An 18,632-nucleotide genomic window follows, 5' to 3' on the forward strand; every position below is an offset into this window, starting at 1 on the left:
GCCCGGCGGGCTGGAGCTGAGCTCGCACCACCCTTCTCCCGCCTAACGGACCGCCCCCTCTCCTGGACGTCCTCTGATTGGCCCACGGGCCTACAAAGAGGCCGGGAAGCGGGAGGATCACGTGGGCGACCTTGGCCTCCCATTGGTTAGCCGCGGCTGCCAATCGAGGAGGGCGGGCGGTCCGTGCTTGGTCCGGTCGCTCCCTCCGCGCTGGGGCCCGCCCGCGGGGCCGGCCGCCTGTCAGAGGGAGGTGGCGATGGTGCGCCCGGTGGCGGCGGTGGCTGCGGATGCTTCCTCGGTTGGATTGCAGCGAGGAGAAGATGACTGACCAACCGACTGGCTGAATGAATGAATGGCGGAGCCGAGCGCGCCATGAGGAGCCTGCCGAGCCTGGGCGGCCTCGCCCTGTTGTGCTGCGCCGCCGCCGCCGCCGCCTCAGCCGCCTTGGCGGGGAATGTCACCGGTGGCGGCGGGGCCGCGGGGCAGGTGGACGCGTCGCCGGGCCCTGGCTTGCGGGGCGAGCCCAGCCACCCCTTCCCTAGGGCGACGGCTCCTACGGCCCAGGCCCCGAGGACCGGGCCCCTGCGCGCCACCGTCCACCGACCCCTGGCTGCGACTTCTCCAGCCCCGTCCCCGGAGACCACCCCTCCTCGGGCGACAGCCAGACCCGCTTCCACCACCTTTCAGGCGCCGCTCGGCCCCTCGCCGACTACCCCTCCGGCGGCGGAACACACTTCGACGACCTCTCAGGCGCCGACCAGACCCGCGCCGACCACCCTTTCGACGATCACTGGCCCGGTGCCGACCACCCCTGTAGCGACCACCGTACCGGCGCCCACGACTCCCCGGACCCCGACCCCCGATCTCCCCAGCAGCAGCAGCAGCAGCAGCAGCGTCCCCCCAACCCCACCTGCCACCGAGGCCCCCTCTTCGCCTTCTCCAGGTGAGTCCGGCGCTCCCTCTCGGGCAGGACCCGTCCTCACCCCAGCCCCGGCATCTAGGGTTGGGCTCTTGCCTATAATTTATCGTTTCTTGCCCCAAAGACTTCCCAGGTTCTGGCTCCGGAGGGGGGATCCCAGCTCCAGCTAGTCCTTCTCCCGCCCCCGATCAATCTGGAAAGTCTTTTGTCCCCCGTGGGCTGTGCTTCCTCGGGAGGGGGTGGCTGCTGGGTGGAAGGCATCTCATCTTCTTCCCAACAGGGCTTTCTGGCCTTTTTCAGAGACCCAGAATGGGCGCCAACTTTTGGGTTGGGTTCGCGCACCCAGCCTCTCTGCCTGGGTTATTTGGGGAAGTTGGAAAGCCCGCATACTACCACCTTCAACCACTGGGTCAAAAGCTGAGGGTAAGGAATTCCTCCCAAAGCTCCAGTTTCCCCGTTCATTTCTTCTTGTTTATGTAAATATCAGATGTGTGTGTATGACAGGTGGAAGAAAGGTAGTGAGAGGATTTTGTTTACAAACAGTAGTAGGGACCACTTGAGGGCAAAACAAAAAAACAAAAAAGGCATTGTAATTCATGTTGTCCCTGCATATAAGTGGAGTCAGTAGGTCATTTGGGACAGGTGTGTATCTAGGCTGAGCACATTTACAAATTAGGTTAAATCTCTTCCTCGCACCATTTTTTTCTTCCACAATTATAAGGTCAACATGTTTGGACAAATACACAATTTAAGCAAGGATGCCTATTTTTGTCTCCTTAAGCCAGGATGTTCAACTTTGCTGATGCTGATAAATGCCAGTTTCTGTTTGAGCCCACGTAGAAATAGCTTTTCTTGCTGAAGTCTTCAAGCAAAGTTAGAGACAACTCCTATTATTTCCCCATTTAAATCTAAAGTGGGCCTAGAACTAAAACAAAACAAAACGAAAACCTACCTTGTCAAGATGTTGGGCAAAAGTTTCTGAGTTCTCTTGCTTTGAGTTGGGGTAGAGATTTGTCCAAATCGTTTGTCTAGCTGGATCTCTGACCTAAATCTTAGGCTTAGTGATTTACTGTGGAGTCAGGTATGGACTTTGGACTATAATTGAGTGTGTCGAGAATTTTCCCACACGGTTATGAGCCTTAATACAGTCTTGAGCCTTGGGTTGGAGCTTGGCAATGACATAAGTGGGATTATTGACCCATAAAAAGCCAAGTGTGCATTTCTTCCAGCTTCAAGGAGCACATTAGCTAGCTGGGTTTTACCTGTAACCCCTTTTGGCTTTCATATAGAAAGACTCACATATTACTGAGAGACAGGAAGCATAGTGGTTGAGAGTATGGACTCTGGAGTTTATTCTTAGGTTTGAATCCTAGCTCTTCCCCTTGTTAGCTGTGTAAGCTTACGCGGCTCACTGAAGTTCTTTGGACTCAGTTTCTTCGATTGTGAAATGAAGATAATATTATAGTAGTACTTACTTCATAATGTTGCTGTGAAGACTGTTTTGTTTTTGTTTTGTTTTTTTTGAGACAGGGTCTGGCTCTGTTGCCCAGGCTGAAGTGCAGTGGCGCAATCTTGGCTCACTGCAACCTCTGCTGCCTAGGCTCAAGCGATCCTCCCACCTCAGCTTCCTGAGTAGCTGAGACTATAGGCGTGAGTCACCATGCCCAGCTAATTTTTTGTATTTTTTGTAGAGATGAGGGCTCACTATATTGCCCAGGCTAGTCTTGAATTCCTGAACTCAAGCAATCCTCCTGCCTTGGCCTCCCAAAGTGCGAGGATTTCAGGCATGATTCACTGCACCAGGCCTGCTGGGAAGATTAAATAAGTTAACACTTACTGTGTTTACAACAGTTCCTAGTGTAGAATAAGCTCCATGTGTGTTAGCTATGCTTATGACCAGGGCTGTGGTGTGTGTGTGTGTGTGTGTGTGTGTGTATGTATAGAAAGCATTTGAGAAAACTATTAGGGACTTGTGGTGTTTTTTATTTGTTTTAGTAAAATATAATAGAAAAAGAATGAATTAGATTCTCTGGAGTTTTAAGCATACAGTAGCATTTAAGAAGAAAGATCACTTTGGTTAGTATCTGATACGTAGATCTGTGTAATTCATCTTATTTTACTTTTACTATTTTTATGTTGTTATTTTTCAACCACAGAGGTTACCCCTACTGGCAAAAAAATATAAACAACCAGAAGTCCACAAAGGAAAAAAGGAAAGTCACTCCTTCACTGCCTCCTAGTTTCAGTCAGTCCCTAGAGGTTATTACTGTTAGTAATTTGTCAGATCTTTTTCAGCTGTTTTTGCTGGACATATATGAACATACACACAGGGTATTTAAAAATAGATTTAAAAAAATCAAAATGGAATAATTCTCTATGTGTGTTGCCACTTGTGGTATTCACTTAACTAGGTATCATGGACTTTTTAAAAAAAATGTCAGTATCTAGGGCCTACTTTATTCTTTTTAATAGTTGCATTTTCCAGGGTAGGAATGTATCATAATTTATTTAACCAAGCCCTTATTTACGGACACTTAGATTGCTTCTAGGCTTCACTTTAAACAGCACAGAGAGGAAGCAGCACAGAGTATTTTTGTTAAGTCCATCATATTTACTATATTCTCTAATACTTTCACTGGAGTTGCTTAGAATCCAATTCAGTTTAAACTGCAGTAAAGCCGGATTGAATAATATTTGTCATCTGAACTGTTCAAGGCTTTTAGTAATTTTCATGAACGAACATTATACTTATGTCTGTGGTGGTCTTTGGGTGAAAAATTTTTAGAAGGATGTCCAGTTTCGATAACTTTCCTGTGTTTTAAATATTAGGTAGTTTGTACTTCTCTGTAAATTCAGTCTGGATTGCCAGTATCTAGTTCTCAGTGGCTAAACTGACTTTACCATAATCTGTTCAAGTATGGAACATGGGCTACAGTTTGCTTTAAACAGAAAACATATCTCTTTGGTAGAAGGAAAACTTATAATTGAATTTGAGACAACTGGTTTGGCTTGCAAAGTTGGATTCCCTGGCATTTGAGAAGATGGTTGTATAGTATTTTTTAATTTCAACGTTCCTGTAAGAACTAAGTGCCATTGATAATATATTATTTGATTTGATAGGTCTTATAGATGCTTTTTGAATTAATAATAATTTCTTTCATGGAGATCTAGCTGAGAGCTCTTGGCTGCCCCTCAATTAGGGCCCTTTTTTGTTTACATGGACACTGATCTGCAAACTGAAACTAATTGCCCAGCAAGCAGGCACTTTTTCTCCCACAAACCCAGCAAAACATTCAGCTGATTGGTTCGCTGGGTAGGACTTTTTTTTTTTTTTTTTTCAAACGGAGTTTCACTCCTGTTGCCCAGGCTGGAGTGCAATGGCACGATCTCGGCTCTCCACAACCTCCATCTCCCAGATTCAAGCGATTCTCCTGCCCCAGTCTCCCGAGTAGCTGGGATTACAGGCATGAGCCACAAAGCCCAGCTAATTTCGTATTTTTAGTAGAGACAGGGTTTCTCCATGTTGGTCAGGCTGGTCTCGGGCTCCCGACCTCAGGTGATCCGCCCACCTTGGCCTCCCAAAGTGCTGGAATTACAGGTTGTGAGCCACAGCGCCTGGTCCTGGGTAGGACATTTTAAGCAGGGTGAAGAGAGATGCTGTGATACCAGAAGTAATAATAATCAGTAAGACACTGAGGTAATGACAAATTGTTTGTTTGTTTGTTTGTTTGTTTTTGAGACGGAGTTTCGCTCTTGTTGCCCAGGCTAGAGTGCAGTGGCGCGATTTCGGCTCACTGCAATCTCCACCTCCCGGGTTCAAGCGATTCTCCTGCCTCAGCTTCCTGAGTTGCTGGGATCACAGGTGCACACCACCATGCCCGGCTAATTTTTGTATTTTTAGTAGAGATGGGGTTTCACCACGTTGGCCAGGCTGGTCTCAAACTTCTGACCTCAGGTTATCCTCCCACCTCAGCCTCCCAAAGTGCTGGGATTATAGGCAAGAGCCACCGCGCACTGGCCCAAATGTTTGATTTTTTAAAATTATGGACCCTTAGGGTTAGACAGGACTTTAAATGCCACTACTTCCTAATGTGACTCTACATTTGAAGAAATATTTCCATAGGCTTAGCTGAAATTCCTTCTTTTAGTTAACTGATTGATCTGGCTCTGCCTGTTGGTACAGGCAGAAAAAATTGGCTGTCTCTGTGCCTTGACAGCTCTTACAGATTTGGGGACAGGGATCATGATCCCTCTCAGTCTGGGCTAAATAACCTCAGCTTCTTCAACTGGTCTTTATGTGACATGTTTTCAGATCTTCTCACTATCTTAGTTACTTCTCTTCTATTTTTTTTTGTTTTTTGTTTTGAGATGGAGTTCCACTCTGTTGCCCAGGCTGGAATGCAGTGGCGCCGTCTCAGCTCATTGCAACCTCCGCCTCATGGTTTCAGGCAATTCTCCTGCCTCAGCCTCCTGAGTAGCTGGAATTATAGTGCATGCCACCACGCCTGGCTACTTTTTGTATTTTTAGTAGAGACGGGATTTCACCATGTTGGCCAGGCTGGTGTGGAACTCCTGACCTCAAGTGATCCACCCACCTCACCCTCCGAAAATACTGGGATTACAGGCATGAGCCACTGTGCCTGGCCCTCTTCTAGTCTTTTTCAGTCTTTCTGTGTCTCTCCCAAAATGTGGAACAGAGCTGAATATAATACTCCAGATGTGCTCTAACCAGCTTGTAGCAGAGAGGGCAGTTGCCTCATTCCTTCTGGATGGGATACTGATGTTGGTGCGGTTAGTTCCTAATCACAGTAGCTTTTTGGCAGCCACATTATGTTGTTGACTCATTGAGCCCATTAAGATTGCTAAGGTCTATTAAAATTTATTTATTTTTAAATATGTGCTAGGTGAGTCTTCTTTCTTTCTGGACTTGGAAATTCTTATAATTTTCTAAAGTATGATCTGAGACATTTACTAAATTTATAAGATTGATTGTGTTAAATTCAATTATCCTTTTAGATCCCAAGTTTGTCAGTGTACTCCACCCAGTTTATTTGCATTTACCTACAGGGTGTTCCTATAGACAGAGTCTATGGACAAGTTAGGGCAGATTATTCTTACCTCATAGGGAAGAGTGAATTTACAAATGATAAAACAGTTTGGAAGGTAAAGGATAATAATTTAGATTAGTTTTGAAGGGTGTCTTTCAGCTCTAAAGTTCTGTGATGATTTGGTCTGCATGATTCAAGGCATATTTATGCCCCACAAAGAACCTTAATTATTTCTTTGTTATCTAAGTGATGAGAATAGACTTTGTTTAAGCAAGCCCTAGAATTTAGAACTTGAAAACTCTGACTACCATGACATGTAAACAAAATATTACAGATGGATTATTTATTTTTGTTTTTGTTTTTGTTTTTTGGAGACGGAGTCTTGCTCTGTCACCAGGCTGGAGTGCAGTGGCACCATCTTGGATCACTACAACCTCCGCCACCCCGGTTCAAGCGATTCTCCTGCCTTAGCCTCCCTAGTAGCTGGGACTACAGGCCCTTGCCGCCACACCCAGCTAATTTATTTATTTCTTGTATTTTAGTAGAAATGGGGTTTCACCATGTTGCCCAGGCTGGTCTCAAACTCCTGAGCTCAGGCAATCCGCCCACCTCGGCCTCACAAAGTGCTAGGATTACAGGCATGAGCCACCACGCCCAGCCTGTTTCTTTCTTTTTTTTTGAGACAGAGTCTCAGTTGCTCAGGCCAGAGTACAGTGGCACCATCTTGGCTCACTGCAGCCTCCGCCTCCCAGGTTCAAGCAATTCTCCTGTTTCATCCTCCTGAGTAGCTGGGACTACAGGCATGTGCCACCACACCCAACTAACTTTCTTGTGTTTTTAGTAGAGATGGGGTTTCACCATGTTGGTCAGGCTGGTCTTGAACTCCTGACGTCAAATGATCTGCCTGCCTCAGCTTCCCAAAGTGCTGGGATTACAGGTGTGAGCCACCACACCCGGCAAAGATGGATTATATTTGAAAAGAACATCCTGGAAATGTAGGACCTGGGAACATAGGACCCTTCTAACTGTACTGGGAAATGTTTTCCTCATCCTAATATTCTCTAATACTAGATTCAGGATCTTACTTACTTGTATTTCTTTAAGAAGATGCCATTTATTTTAAGGAAATACAAACTGTCTAGGCTTCAAAGTTAACATAGACCCACAGTCTTTTATCTAAAACCTCTGGGTTGGATGTGTTTCAGAATTTAGATTTTTTCATTTTTTCATAAATACATTCCAGTGAATTGGGGGCAGCATCTTGTAATCAAACACATTAAGATATCTGCAGCAAAATACACATATCTTTACACTAAGTGGGATAAATAAAGACTACCAGTAACCTTTGCTCAGGTCAGGTTTTATTTGCATTTGCTCGGGTCAGGTTTTGTTGCCAAATGTATTCAGGGTAAGTCAGATATTTGCCACCAAATGAGTTACAGGAAAATTTGTAGTTTCACAGCTTCTGGTATTGAGCATCAGATTTGAGGGATTGTGGACTATTGTAATAGTAATTACAAACACACTTACTATGTTCCTGGCACTGTTCTACGTGCCTTATATATATTAAGTCGTTTAATCTCCAAAACAGGAACTACTGAGTTAGTTACTATTATTATCCTCATTTTATAGATAAGGAAATTGAGTTCCATAGAAGCCCAGCTCTGGCAGAACCTACATTCAAACCTAGTGGGTCTAGCTCCAGAATCCATATTATTGGCATTTAAAGAAACCAACTGTCTAGAAGAGTAGAAAACCATTTTGCTAAAAATAATTGGTCCTTGGATATTAATCTGGGAAAATTTCTACTCTTCCTTGGCTTTTACTGTCTTCATTCTACTGTGTGCTATTCATTCATCTCCCTGAATTTTCTTTCTTTCTGTTTTTTTTTGTTTTTGTTTTTGTTTTTTTTGAGACAGGGTCTCACTCTGTCTCCCAGGCTGGAGTACTGCGGCATGATCATGGCTCACTGCAGCCTCAACCTCCTGGGCTCAAATGATTCTCTCACCTCAACCTCCAGAGTAGCTGGGACTGCAGGCATGCACCACCACACCCAGCTAGTTTTTGTATTTTTAGTAGAGATGGGATTTTGCCATGTTGCCCAAGCTAGTCTGGAACTCCTGAACTCAAGCAATCCACCCACCTTGGCCTTCCAAAGTACTGGGATTACAGGTGTGAGCCACCGCACCCATCCACCTCCCTGAATTTTCTGTTTGACAATGTTTTACAATTGTTATATTAAATTATAGCTCTTATTGTTTCATTCATTAGGTTCTAAGTTTGTCTGTGATGGAGAGATTTGTTTATATTTTTTGTGGGGCCCAGCCCAGGGACTTCTAAATTTATCATACCTTATGCCTGGCCTAAGTGCTGAGGTTTCTGTAGAAATTCCTTAGTCTGATTAGTTTCTGGAGCAGCATAAACTCCAGAACATTAGTTTCAAATCTTCTGAATTATATCCCCAGGAAGCCTCCTGCCTAGTTGAAAATTTACACATTGAAATAGTCTGACTAGAATTTTTTATCTTGATTTTTTTAAAAGACCCCTAAAATTAAAGTGTGTGTAACTTTTCATCTTAGTATTTCTAAACATGTATATTAACTTCCAGATGTTCTGGCACCCTTATAAAAAGAATGGAAGAAAAGTATTGCAGTGCTGTTTTTACTGATGAGTCAATTATGGGTGGAGAGAGTTCTGCTGTAGGGTACTTAATAGATCAGAAGAAAATAAAAATGTAAGACCTTGTTTAGCTGAAAGACAGTGTTAGATGATATTTTAACTTATAAATAGCTTTAATCCTTGATTTTTGCCTTTATCTTGATTTTTGTGTGTGTGTTTTTTTTAGGTATGATACAAAAATCCTTATTAGTAATGTTGACATTATATTATAGGGACCGCTTCTTGATCACTTAGTCTTTTTTTCAAGTATACATTTTGATTTATCTATTTTTCACTAGAAATGACTACCCTGAATGCCCTGGTAACTTTAAAGGAGGATTTCTAAAAATATGATGAAGAAGATAAAGATTATGTCTGGTTGCCTACGTTTGAATCATAGTAAAGGTTTACTTAAAGTAATTATCCTTTTGGATGTATCTATATGAGTACCTGTGATAATTTTGTATCAAATAATCTCTCTCATAATATCACTGTTCTACAGATAATTATTGTCAGAAAAAGTCTTTCCCTATTATTTTGTCTTCATTGAAAAAAAAAAAAAAAACAACCTTCCTTCCATTCTCCTTGCTCATTTTTTTTCAATTTAAAGTCTTCTATCTGTTCCTCTCACTCATATCTTTTATTTTTAGCCCCATCTATTCTTTCCATGATCTTTAAGGAACCAAATTACCCTCTCTGTTTAACAGTTTACCACTTTGTCCTCTTTCAGTGCTTCCTCAAAGCCTAATTCTTCCAAGACGTCTTTCTAGATGAACAAAAAGTCCTTGAAGATGTGTTAGTGTCAGCATGCATGGCGTTGAACAGTTTGCGCTGAGAACAAAATCTGTCTTTCTCTGTGACTTTGACTTTTTTCTTGTTGATTTGTTTTTAGTCTAGTTTAGATTATGAAGCCTTCTTAGTATGAAAATGTCATCATTTGTACCATATTCGCAACATGATATTCTCTCTTTTCGGAAAAAAATGGAGAAAATATTTTCTTTTTTCGCTGGGGTCTTCTTTATTGTCCAGCTTACACCCCCCCATCCCCTGCCACCTTCTTCTGAGGAACAATAAAGAAAAAACTTTCATAACAGAAGTTATCTGGCTCTAAAAAAAATCAAGTACTTTGAATAAGTAGCAAATTTATTTTCCTATTTATGAATAACATGAGCTGTTTTTGTTGGTAGGTGGTTTTGAGATGCATACCAGTATAATTAATTTGGTTAAGAAACAAATGTTTGATCTTTTGAATGACAGAATTTCCCAATGAGAAATATAATTAAAGTTAGTAGTGAACAGAGTGCTTTTAATATTAATAATTAACAAGTGTACAGTGCACTATGGCTTGCAAGGTGCTCTTAGAATGTCTAAGACCTTGCAATTCACATTTTGTTGATTTCTGCATATTGTATTAATGAAAAGGGCTTATGTCCTCTGTTTGTACTCTTATTGGTAAATAGTGATCAAACCTTTATAGATTTTGGTGGGTTTCAGATTTGATATTTTGTATTTTAAATCATTGTCTTTTAAGTTGATTTTGTTAAGTATAAATCTTGGCTTGTTTAGCTGCCCGTATTTATATGATGAATAAATGGTATTTGGAGAGGAGGACTGCTTGCTTTATATTTTCTTTCCCAAGCACTATACAGGACTGAATGTTGTGGAAAGAGTCCAAAAGTAACTGAAAGTAAATGGTGACGGAGATAACAAGGTGAATTACAGAATTTGACTGGGAGGGCTCATGTGAATTTCATTTCTTTCTTTCTTTTTTTTTTTTTTTGAGACGCAGTCTTGCTCTGTTGCCCAGGCTGGAATGCAGTGGCGCGATCTCAGCTCACTGCAACCTCTGCCTCCTGGGTTCTAGCAATTCTGCTGCCTCAGCCTTCCTAGTAGCTGGGATTACAGGTGCCTGCCACCATGTCTAGCTAATTTTTGTATTTTTAGAAGAGGTGGGGTTTTGCCATGTTGGCCAGGTTGGTCTGCTGATCTCAAGTGATCTGCCCACCTTGGCTGCCCAAAGTGCTAGGATTACAGGTGTGAGCCACCATACCTGGCCTGAATTTCATTTCTTTGTACTGAAATATTTACTTCTTTCCTAGTGTAAGAATGTCTTTGGAATTATCTTTTTTTTTTTTTTTTTTTTTTAAGAAAGAGTCTCACTCTGTCTCCCAGGCTGGAGTGTAGTGGTGCCATCTTGGCTCACTGCAACCTCTACCTCTTAGGTTCATGTGACTCTTCTGCCTCAGCCTTCCAAGTAGCTGGGATTACAGGTACCCATCACCACTCCCAGTTAATTTTTGTATTTTTAGTGGAGATGGGGTTTCACCATATTGGCTAGGCTGGTCTCAAACTCCTGACCTTAGGTGATCCACCCCTCTCGGCCTCCCAAAGTGCTGGGATTACAGGCATGAGCCACTGCGCCTGGCCCAGAATCTCTTTGGAATTATCTTAGCCTGCTATTTCAGTTGTACTGCCTCAAATCAGTGTTTTAATAGCAAAGAGACTTACACTCTCACCTCTCATTTTTAATCTGATATTTAACACTTTGGCAGGAAAGGTAACTAATGTTAACTGAGCACGTATTATATGCCTGATTACCTATAAGGATTTTTTTACTTACATGATGTCATTTAATTCTTTTTTTTTTTTTTTTGAGACGGAGTCTCACTCTGTCGCCTAGAGTCCAGTGCCCAGATCTCAGCTCACTGCAAGCTCCGCCTCCCGGGTTTACACCATTCTCCTGCCTCAGCCTCCCGAGTAGCTGGGACTATAGGCGCCCGCCACCTCGCCCAGCTAGTTTTTTTTTTTTTTTGTATTTTTTAGTAGAGACGGGGTCTCACCGCGTTAGCCAGGATGATCTCGATCTCCCGACCTTGTGATCCGCCCGTCTCGGCCTCCCAAAGTGCTGGGATTACAGGCTTGAGCCACCGCGCCCGGCCTGTCATTTAATTCTTTTTTTTTTTTCTTTGTACCAGATTTTATTAAAGATCTTTACAAAGCAACATCCAGACTCCAGAATACAGCTGCCAAGGAGACCCTGTTATGCTGTGGGGACTGGCTGGGGCATGGCAGGCGGCTCTGGCTTCCCACCCTTCTGTTCTGAGATGGGAGTGGTAGGCAGTATTTCATCTTTGGGTTCCACGATGCTCACGTGGTCAGGCAGGGGCTTCTTAGGGCCAATCTTACCAGCTGGGTCCCAGGGCAGCATGATCTTCACCTTGATGCCCAGCACACCCTGTCTGAGCAACACATGGCGCACAGCAGTGTCAACGTAGTAGTTAACAGGGTCTCCTCTGTGGATCATCAGGCCATCCACAAACTTCATGGATTTAGCCCTCTGTCCTCGGAGTTTCCCAGATAACCACGACCTCGCAGCCTTTGGCCCCGCTCTCCATGATGAACCGCAGCACACCATAGCAGGCCCTCCGCACAGCAAGCCCTCCTAGGAGTTTGTAACGCAGAGACTCTGCCTGGGCAATGGCACACAGACCTCTAGTGGCCACCTTTTCAGCATAAAGCTCTACACTGCCCTCTGGAAAGCCAAACCTCTTCTGAACTACAGCAGTCAGTTCCCGAATCCGCCGGCCCTTCTCACCAAGAACATTCTGTCTTCTGGTGGCTAAGATAATGATTTCTGTCCTGGTTGGTGTAACTCGCACCTCAACTCCAGAGTAGCCATCTTCAGCCAGCTCCCGAGTAAGAAACTCATTCAGTTCAGCTTTGAAGATGCCATCAGCGACAAACTTCCTCTTCTTGGAAATCTGCACGGCCATCTTGCCGCCGCGCTCCGCCGAAAGAAAAAAAAAGCTGTCATTTAATTCTTAAACAATACAGTGGTTAAATCTTATTAGCCTTACTTTATGACTGGCAAACACTGGGATTCAGATAGTTAAAGCAGTTTGCTCAAGACTGTCAGGCTTACAAACTCCATGAAGGCAGGACTTCTGTTTGTTTTGTTCACAATTTTACCTCTGCTGTCCAGCCCAGATAGATTCTTAATGAATATTTAGTGATTGAATTAGTGAAAAAGAAGGAACAGTTTGTAGGTATACTGGACATGCAGTGTATTCTTGAGGAAAATAATGTAATCATGCCTTTCTCTTTAGTTTAGAAATGAACATTTCTCTTACTCATAGTAATATGAGTATGAGAACCTGCTTAGGGCAAGTGGAACTCCTTGAGATCTAGCTTATTATATTAATTATTCATTTATTGTTATGTAACTTTTTCCCTTGTATTTTTCTTAAAGGAAGAACAACAATGGATAAATGAACATTTGATGACTGTCGTAGAAAGAGTAGCTAAGTTGCAAAAGCTGAGCACTTGTCTGTAAGATGTGGGATCCTAAGTTCTTTCATTAGTTCTTTTACTAGTTCTCCATCTAGTAAAAGCAAGTAGTTTCATCTGTTAAATGAGTTAGACTAGATTTGTGATTTTTAAACAGTATTATTTGGGGACTTAGGGTTCCTCAGATGTGTTTGGGAACCATTATAGGGAGTGGAGAGGCCAACAGGTCTACTTCTGGACCTTTCACGCCCAGCTCTCACCTCTCACCTCCACATCACCACCCACACTTACATCAGCTCTTCTCTCGTTTGGCTTATATTTTGAATTTGCCCTTTCAGTAAAGATTTTTGGAAGAGGAATTCTCCTACTCTCACATTTTATGCTAAATTTGGTGATTTATGAATTTACATTAAAATGTTTACATTATGTTAAGTAGCAATATGCATAAGAGGAGCAAAATATACCAAAATAATAACTGGTTAAATCTAAGTAATGGGATTATGGGTATTTTTAATTATCTTCTTTGTGTTTTTCTGAATTTATAAAGTTTTTTCAATGACTATATCCAATTCTAATTTTATAGTCTTAAAAATAAATGAATAACATTTAAAAATGAATAAAAAGTTTTGATAAGTTTGGTAAGTCTTTACTTATATAAGATCAAGTCAGATGATATTACCCAGGGCGACTTATAATTTCTGTCATTGACTAAGCAAGTTTGATCTATATCAGGGTATTTGTTTAAGTGAGTCAGGGTTTTGAAGAAAGGAAACTATTCCCGAGGGCTGACAAATCTTAAACATAGAGTAGGAATGACATATCTAAGATTTGGTACCTTTAGGCAAAGTTTAACTGAGATCTTCAGCAGAGGCTGAAAATTGAGAGCTGACTCTTTCTCCATTTCATTTTGTCTAGATAATTTTTTAATTAATTAAATAATTTATTTATTTATTTTTAGAGGCAGAGTCTCGCTCTGTCACCCAGGCTGGAGTGTAGTGGCATGATCTCGGCTCACTGCAAGCTCTGCCTCCCGGGTTCACGCCATTCTCCTGCCTTAGCCTCCCGAGTAGCTGGAACTACAGGCACCCACCACCAAGCCTGGCTAATTTTTGTATTTTTAGTAGAGATGGGGTTTCAGCGTGTTAGCCAGGATGATCTCAATCTTCTGACCTTGTGATCCACCTGCTCGGCCTCCCAAAGTGCTAGGATTACAGGCATGAGCCACCGTGTCCCACCTTGTCTAGGTAATTTAAAGCATGCACTTTAACGTTACTTAAAGTAGCTTTTTGAAATCGATCTTTTTTTTTTGAGACGGAGTCTCGCTCTGTGCCTAGGCTGGAGTGCAGTGGCCGGATCTCAGCTCACTGCAAGCTCCGCCTCCCGAGTTTACACCATTCTCCTGCCTCAGCCTCCGGAGTAACTGGGACTACAGGCGCCCACCACCTCGCCCGGCTAGTTTTTTTTGTATTTTTTTAGTAGAGACGGGGTTTCACTGTGTTAGCCAGGATGCTCTCGATCTCCTGACCTCGTGATCCACGCGTCTGGGCCTCCCAAAGTGCTGGGATTACAGGCTTGAGCCACCGCACCCGGCCTTTGAAATCGATCTAAACAAGATTCATGGCATTGTTCATAGTCTTTATCAATATATTTGATTATTTCTTCCTTAAAGTTACTGAGCCCCCTAAAGTTTGGTTTCAGTCTGTCCATATGTTTTCCAATTAGATCAGATGGGATTGATGTTATAGTGGTAGTATAACAGCTGTTCTATATGATACCTCACCAGGGAGACAGCTAAGCTCTAAGGGAAGGGGAAATTTATTCATTTGGAGAAAGGAATGCATTCTGCCTACTCGCAGGGAAAGTGATAAGGAGTAGGAATGTTGTCAACCTGGCTGGAGAATGTTAAATAACCTTTATTTACTAAATATTAGACCCTTTAGATAACTGAGTCTGAAAACTTATTTCAATCTTGCATGCTTCCAAGAAACTGGCATATTATCACAGATCTTGTTAGATTTTTATCATTTATTTTTTAATAATCTAGTGCTTTTACTTTATGTGAGCAAAAGGGAGAGATGAGAAGTAGTAGCGTTGTTAACTACAAGGAGGATATCATATTTCCTACTCCCTTTTAAATTTGGAATTTTTTTTTCTTTTTCTTGAGACAGGGTCACACTCTGTCACCCAGCCTGGAATGCAGTGGCGTGATTGTGGCTCACTGTAGCCTTGGCCTCCCGGGTTCAAGTGATCGTCTCACCTCAGCCTCCCAAGTAGCTGGGACTACAGGCATGTGCCACCATGCCTGGCTAATTTTTTGTAAACATTAATTTCTTTCTTTTTTTTTTTTGTAGAGACAGGGTTTCACCACATTGCCCAGGCTGGTCTCAAATTCCTGGGCTCAAGCGATCAGCCCACCTCATTCTTTGGTGTTGAGATTACAGGCGTGAACCACCGTGCCTGGCCTGGAAATGGTCTTTAAAGATAAAATTTCTTTAAAAATATTCTAGGAAAAGTTTAGATGTTATTCACTCTGAAGGAAATTGGATAATTTGAATAGGTTTTTAGATTCTCTTAAGTCCTATTAATCATTATAGGGATCAGGAAGAGGTATTGGAAATAATGGGGGGAAAGGACTTGCTTTCCAATATATTTATCCTGTTGTGTTTGTTTATTGAGTCTTGATGAGAGGAAGGCATTGGACTTTTTCCACTGTAGATTTTTCTGTGATTTTATATTTATTGTAATCCTAGAGAGTGTTTTATCAGTTCTATATGAATAGCACTAACAGTATAGTCTCACCATCTATTGATGTTGTGTGAGTTATTGAATAGTTATAAAGTGTACCAAAAACCCAAAGCAATCTAGCTATTGTGTATTATTATACTAAATTGTTGGTGTATTGCCTGCAAACCTATCCTGTTCAACTGGTTTTAGTTGTTAAGTTAGTTTGTTGCTTCAACTTGTCCACAAAGGCAGGGCTGGAAGGTCCAGCTAATCAGTGGAATCGAAGTCAGAAAACTAAATTGTAGTCTTTCTATTCACTTTTTGAGTTATTGAATACATTTTTTGATGACTCTATGACTTAGTTTTCCAGACTATAAAATGAAACTTAATTCCAGTCACCAGTGGTTTTTGAGAAGTAACACATGTAAACTACTTTTGACTTTCTCAGACATAAAGGCTTTAATATTCTTTCCAGATTACATGGTTTATATTAGCTTATAATATAATGTGATCAAGATAGCTTTGATTAAACACAACAAAGAAATAAACACATGCATTTATATATGGCTTCTTTACACAAAATATATTTTTATGCTATTTTGTAGTTTACATATTTGTATAATTTAAAAATTATGGTATTTTCCAAAGGTTTGGGGTCCTTTAGTATTATTTTTCTTCCCCACTACCTTGAGAAAACAAAATAATCTTTATCTCATATTAAACTCACAACATACATAAGTTGTGCTTTATATAATATTATTTTTGGTTGATCTGTTTAGAATGGATTCTACTTAACTTTTGTTGGTTTTTTTTTTTTTAAGAAGCAAGGTCTTACTCTTTTACCCAGGTTGGAGTACAGTAGTGTGATTATAGCTTACTGCAGCCTCGAACTCCTGGGCTCAGGTGATCCTCCCATATCAGCCTCCTGAGTAGTTGGGACTACAGGCATGTGCCACCATGCTCAGCTAATTAAAAAAAAAAAATTGTAGACATGGGGTCTTGCTATATTGCCCAGGCTGGTATTAAACTCCTGGCTTCAAGCAGTCTTGCCACCGCAGCCTCACAAAGTGTTGGCATTACAAGTTTGAGCCACTGCACCTGGCCAGTTTTTTTACAATTATAAAAATAATTGATGTTCATTTTCTACAATGTTTATTGTAGAAAACATAAAGAAATGTGAAAACAGAACATGAACCCAGAGATAACTAAAAGTAATTATTTAGTGGTAACTATGGAATATTTTTAACATCAATATTTTAACCCCCTCCCTGCCATTGAGATAATTGTGTTTGGAAATATTGCTTTGAAACCGCTCTTTAACATATTTGAAACATTTTAATGTTTTGAAGTGGGACATCTTTCAAGTGGAAATGAAAGTAGTACTGTTGGTACTATTACTGTTATTTAAATTATCAAACTTTAAGTGCTTACTATGTTCAATTTACTATGTTAGGTGTCTTAATAGAGAAAAAAGCTGTCCCATAAAGCTTTTTTAAAATCACTGATTGAGTTTAATATTTTATTACTGCATATATTGCTTCATTTCTCACAATAATAAATGAGATCACTTACTTGTTGTGAAAACAGAGGTGCAAGTAGGATTTAACACTCTTCTGAAGACAAATATAAGACAGATCAAAATGTGAAAAAATTCACCACATTTAAATTATTTGTCATGTCACCAAAAAGAACATAAATCTATTTTGATCTAAGACTCCATATGATGCTTTACTCGAGACTTGGTACTCCTTGACAGAATCAAGTCTGTGACTGTTTTTCTTGTGTCTGCTCCAGCACAAACATGATTTGTCTTTGGTTCACGTGGCCCCCGAAAGCCCAAAGCAGCCTGGAACAAAGCCAGGCATTTGGTATTTTTCAATACTGTGGTGAGAGAAGACAAGGTACCCATCTGCCTGGCTTGTGCATTGCCAAAAGGCCTAGGTGCTACCCTAAAGAATATGCCAGAGAATAACTCTGGCCTTTAGGAAACTGGTAGTGATTACTCTTCTCTGAATTTTGAACTTTGAAATCCAAGCAGTAATGAATCATAGTGTTATTGAGAGAGGATTAAATTGATCAATGCATGCAAAACCCTTAATTCAGCAGTGCTTAACAACCAGCACATACATTAATAATCAGCACATAGTAAACACTCAAAACAGTTTTTGAAAAGCAGGGATTTTTCAAAGACAGCGGTAGAACTTTGTCTGCTAATTCTAGATTAATTAATTTACCAACTTCTATCATATAATCCGTAGACTGGTAACACGTTGGTAATCAGAAATACTTGCATATCAACTCTCTAATAGGTGGTTCTAAGATGGAGGGTAGGAACAATATGCGTGAGGCAAAGGCTACCTCCTATCCTTCCAGAATGGCCCAGGTCAAGCTAGAATTATCCTGTGTCATGTTGCCAGATACAACAGTAATGATACTGCTCAGAACTGGACTAAATGGAAGACGTTTTAAAAAGGCAAATGCAAAGATGGGAATCCCCAAAACAGCCATTGTCCAGTGGGTATATACTCCTTGGGATCTTATGTAGGCCCTAGCTACAAATGACCTAGTAAAGTAAAACTAAAATTGGGCTTATAGAAAGATGTTACCACTCAGTTTTATGTTGGTAGCACATTGATATACACCTATTATAATCTATTAAAACTTATACTTTCTAACCTTACATAGTTGCATACAGGTGGAAGTCACATAATCTTCCTGGGCTTCTATACTATCTTCTGAAACATGAGTATAATAGTAACCTACCAAATAGGGTTCTTGGGTGTTGGGCCTAGAATTCAAAACTAGCCCTCTGACTCAAATCTGTGCCCCCTTTTTCCTTTGATGAAACTGTGCTGCATTGCCAAAGCAGATGGGAGTAGCAGAAAATGAAGTAAAGCATTTAGTAGTTGTAGAGCACATTTTGGTTTCTGTTTCTTTTTTTTTACCTCCCCTATCCTCCTCCAGCAAACTCATGCATTTTCTCTCTCAGCACTGGT

The 18,632-nt window shown here is 41.4% G+C and overlaps 1 protein-coding gene and 1 pseudogene across 2 annotated transcripts in view; one reads left to right on the forward strand and one right to left on the reverse strand.

The window, feature by feature from the left end:
* Positions 1-208: 208 nt before the first annotated feature.
* The window catches only part of MEGF9 (multiple EGF like domains 9), a 115,512-nt gene continuing 97,088 nt past the window's right edge, over positions 209-18,632 (forward strand). Inside the window, exon 1 of the mRNA XM_023223680.2 lies at positions 209-943. Within this exon, the coding sequence (XP_023079448.1) occupies positions 349-943 (595 nt within the window). The 5' untranslated portion in view covers positions 209-348. The remainder of the gene's footprint in view (positions 944-18,632) is intronic.
* LOC111550330 lies at positions 11,578-12,426 on the reverse strand (annotated as a pseudogene). The gene has a single exon (XR_002734005.1). The product of XR_002734005.1 is annotated as a 40S ribosomal protein S3 pseudogene (transcript).

Source organism: Piliocolobus tephrosceles, chromosome 14 (genome assembly GCF_002776525.5).
Source record: "Piliocolobus tephrosceles isolate RC106 chromosome 14, ASM277652v3, whole genome shotgun sequence".
NCBI classification, from domain to species: Eukaryota; Metazoa; Chordata; class Mammalia; order Primates; family Cercopithecidae; genus Piliocolobus; species Piliocolobus tephrosceles.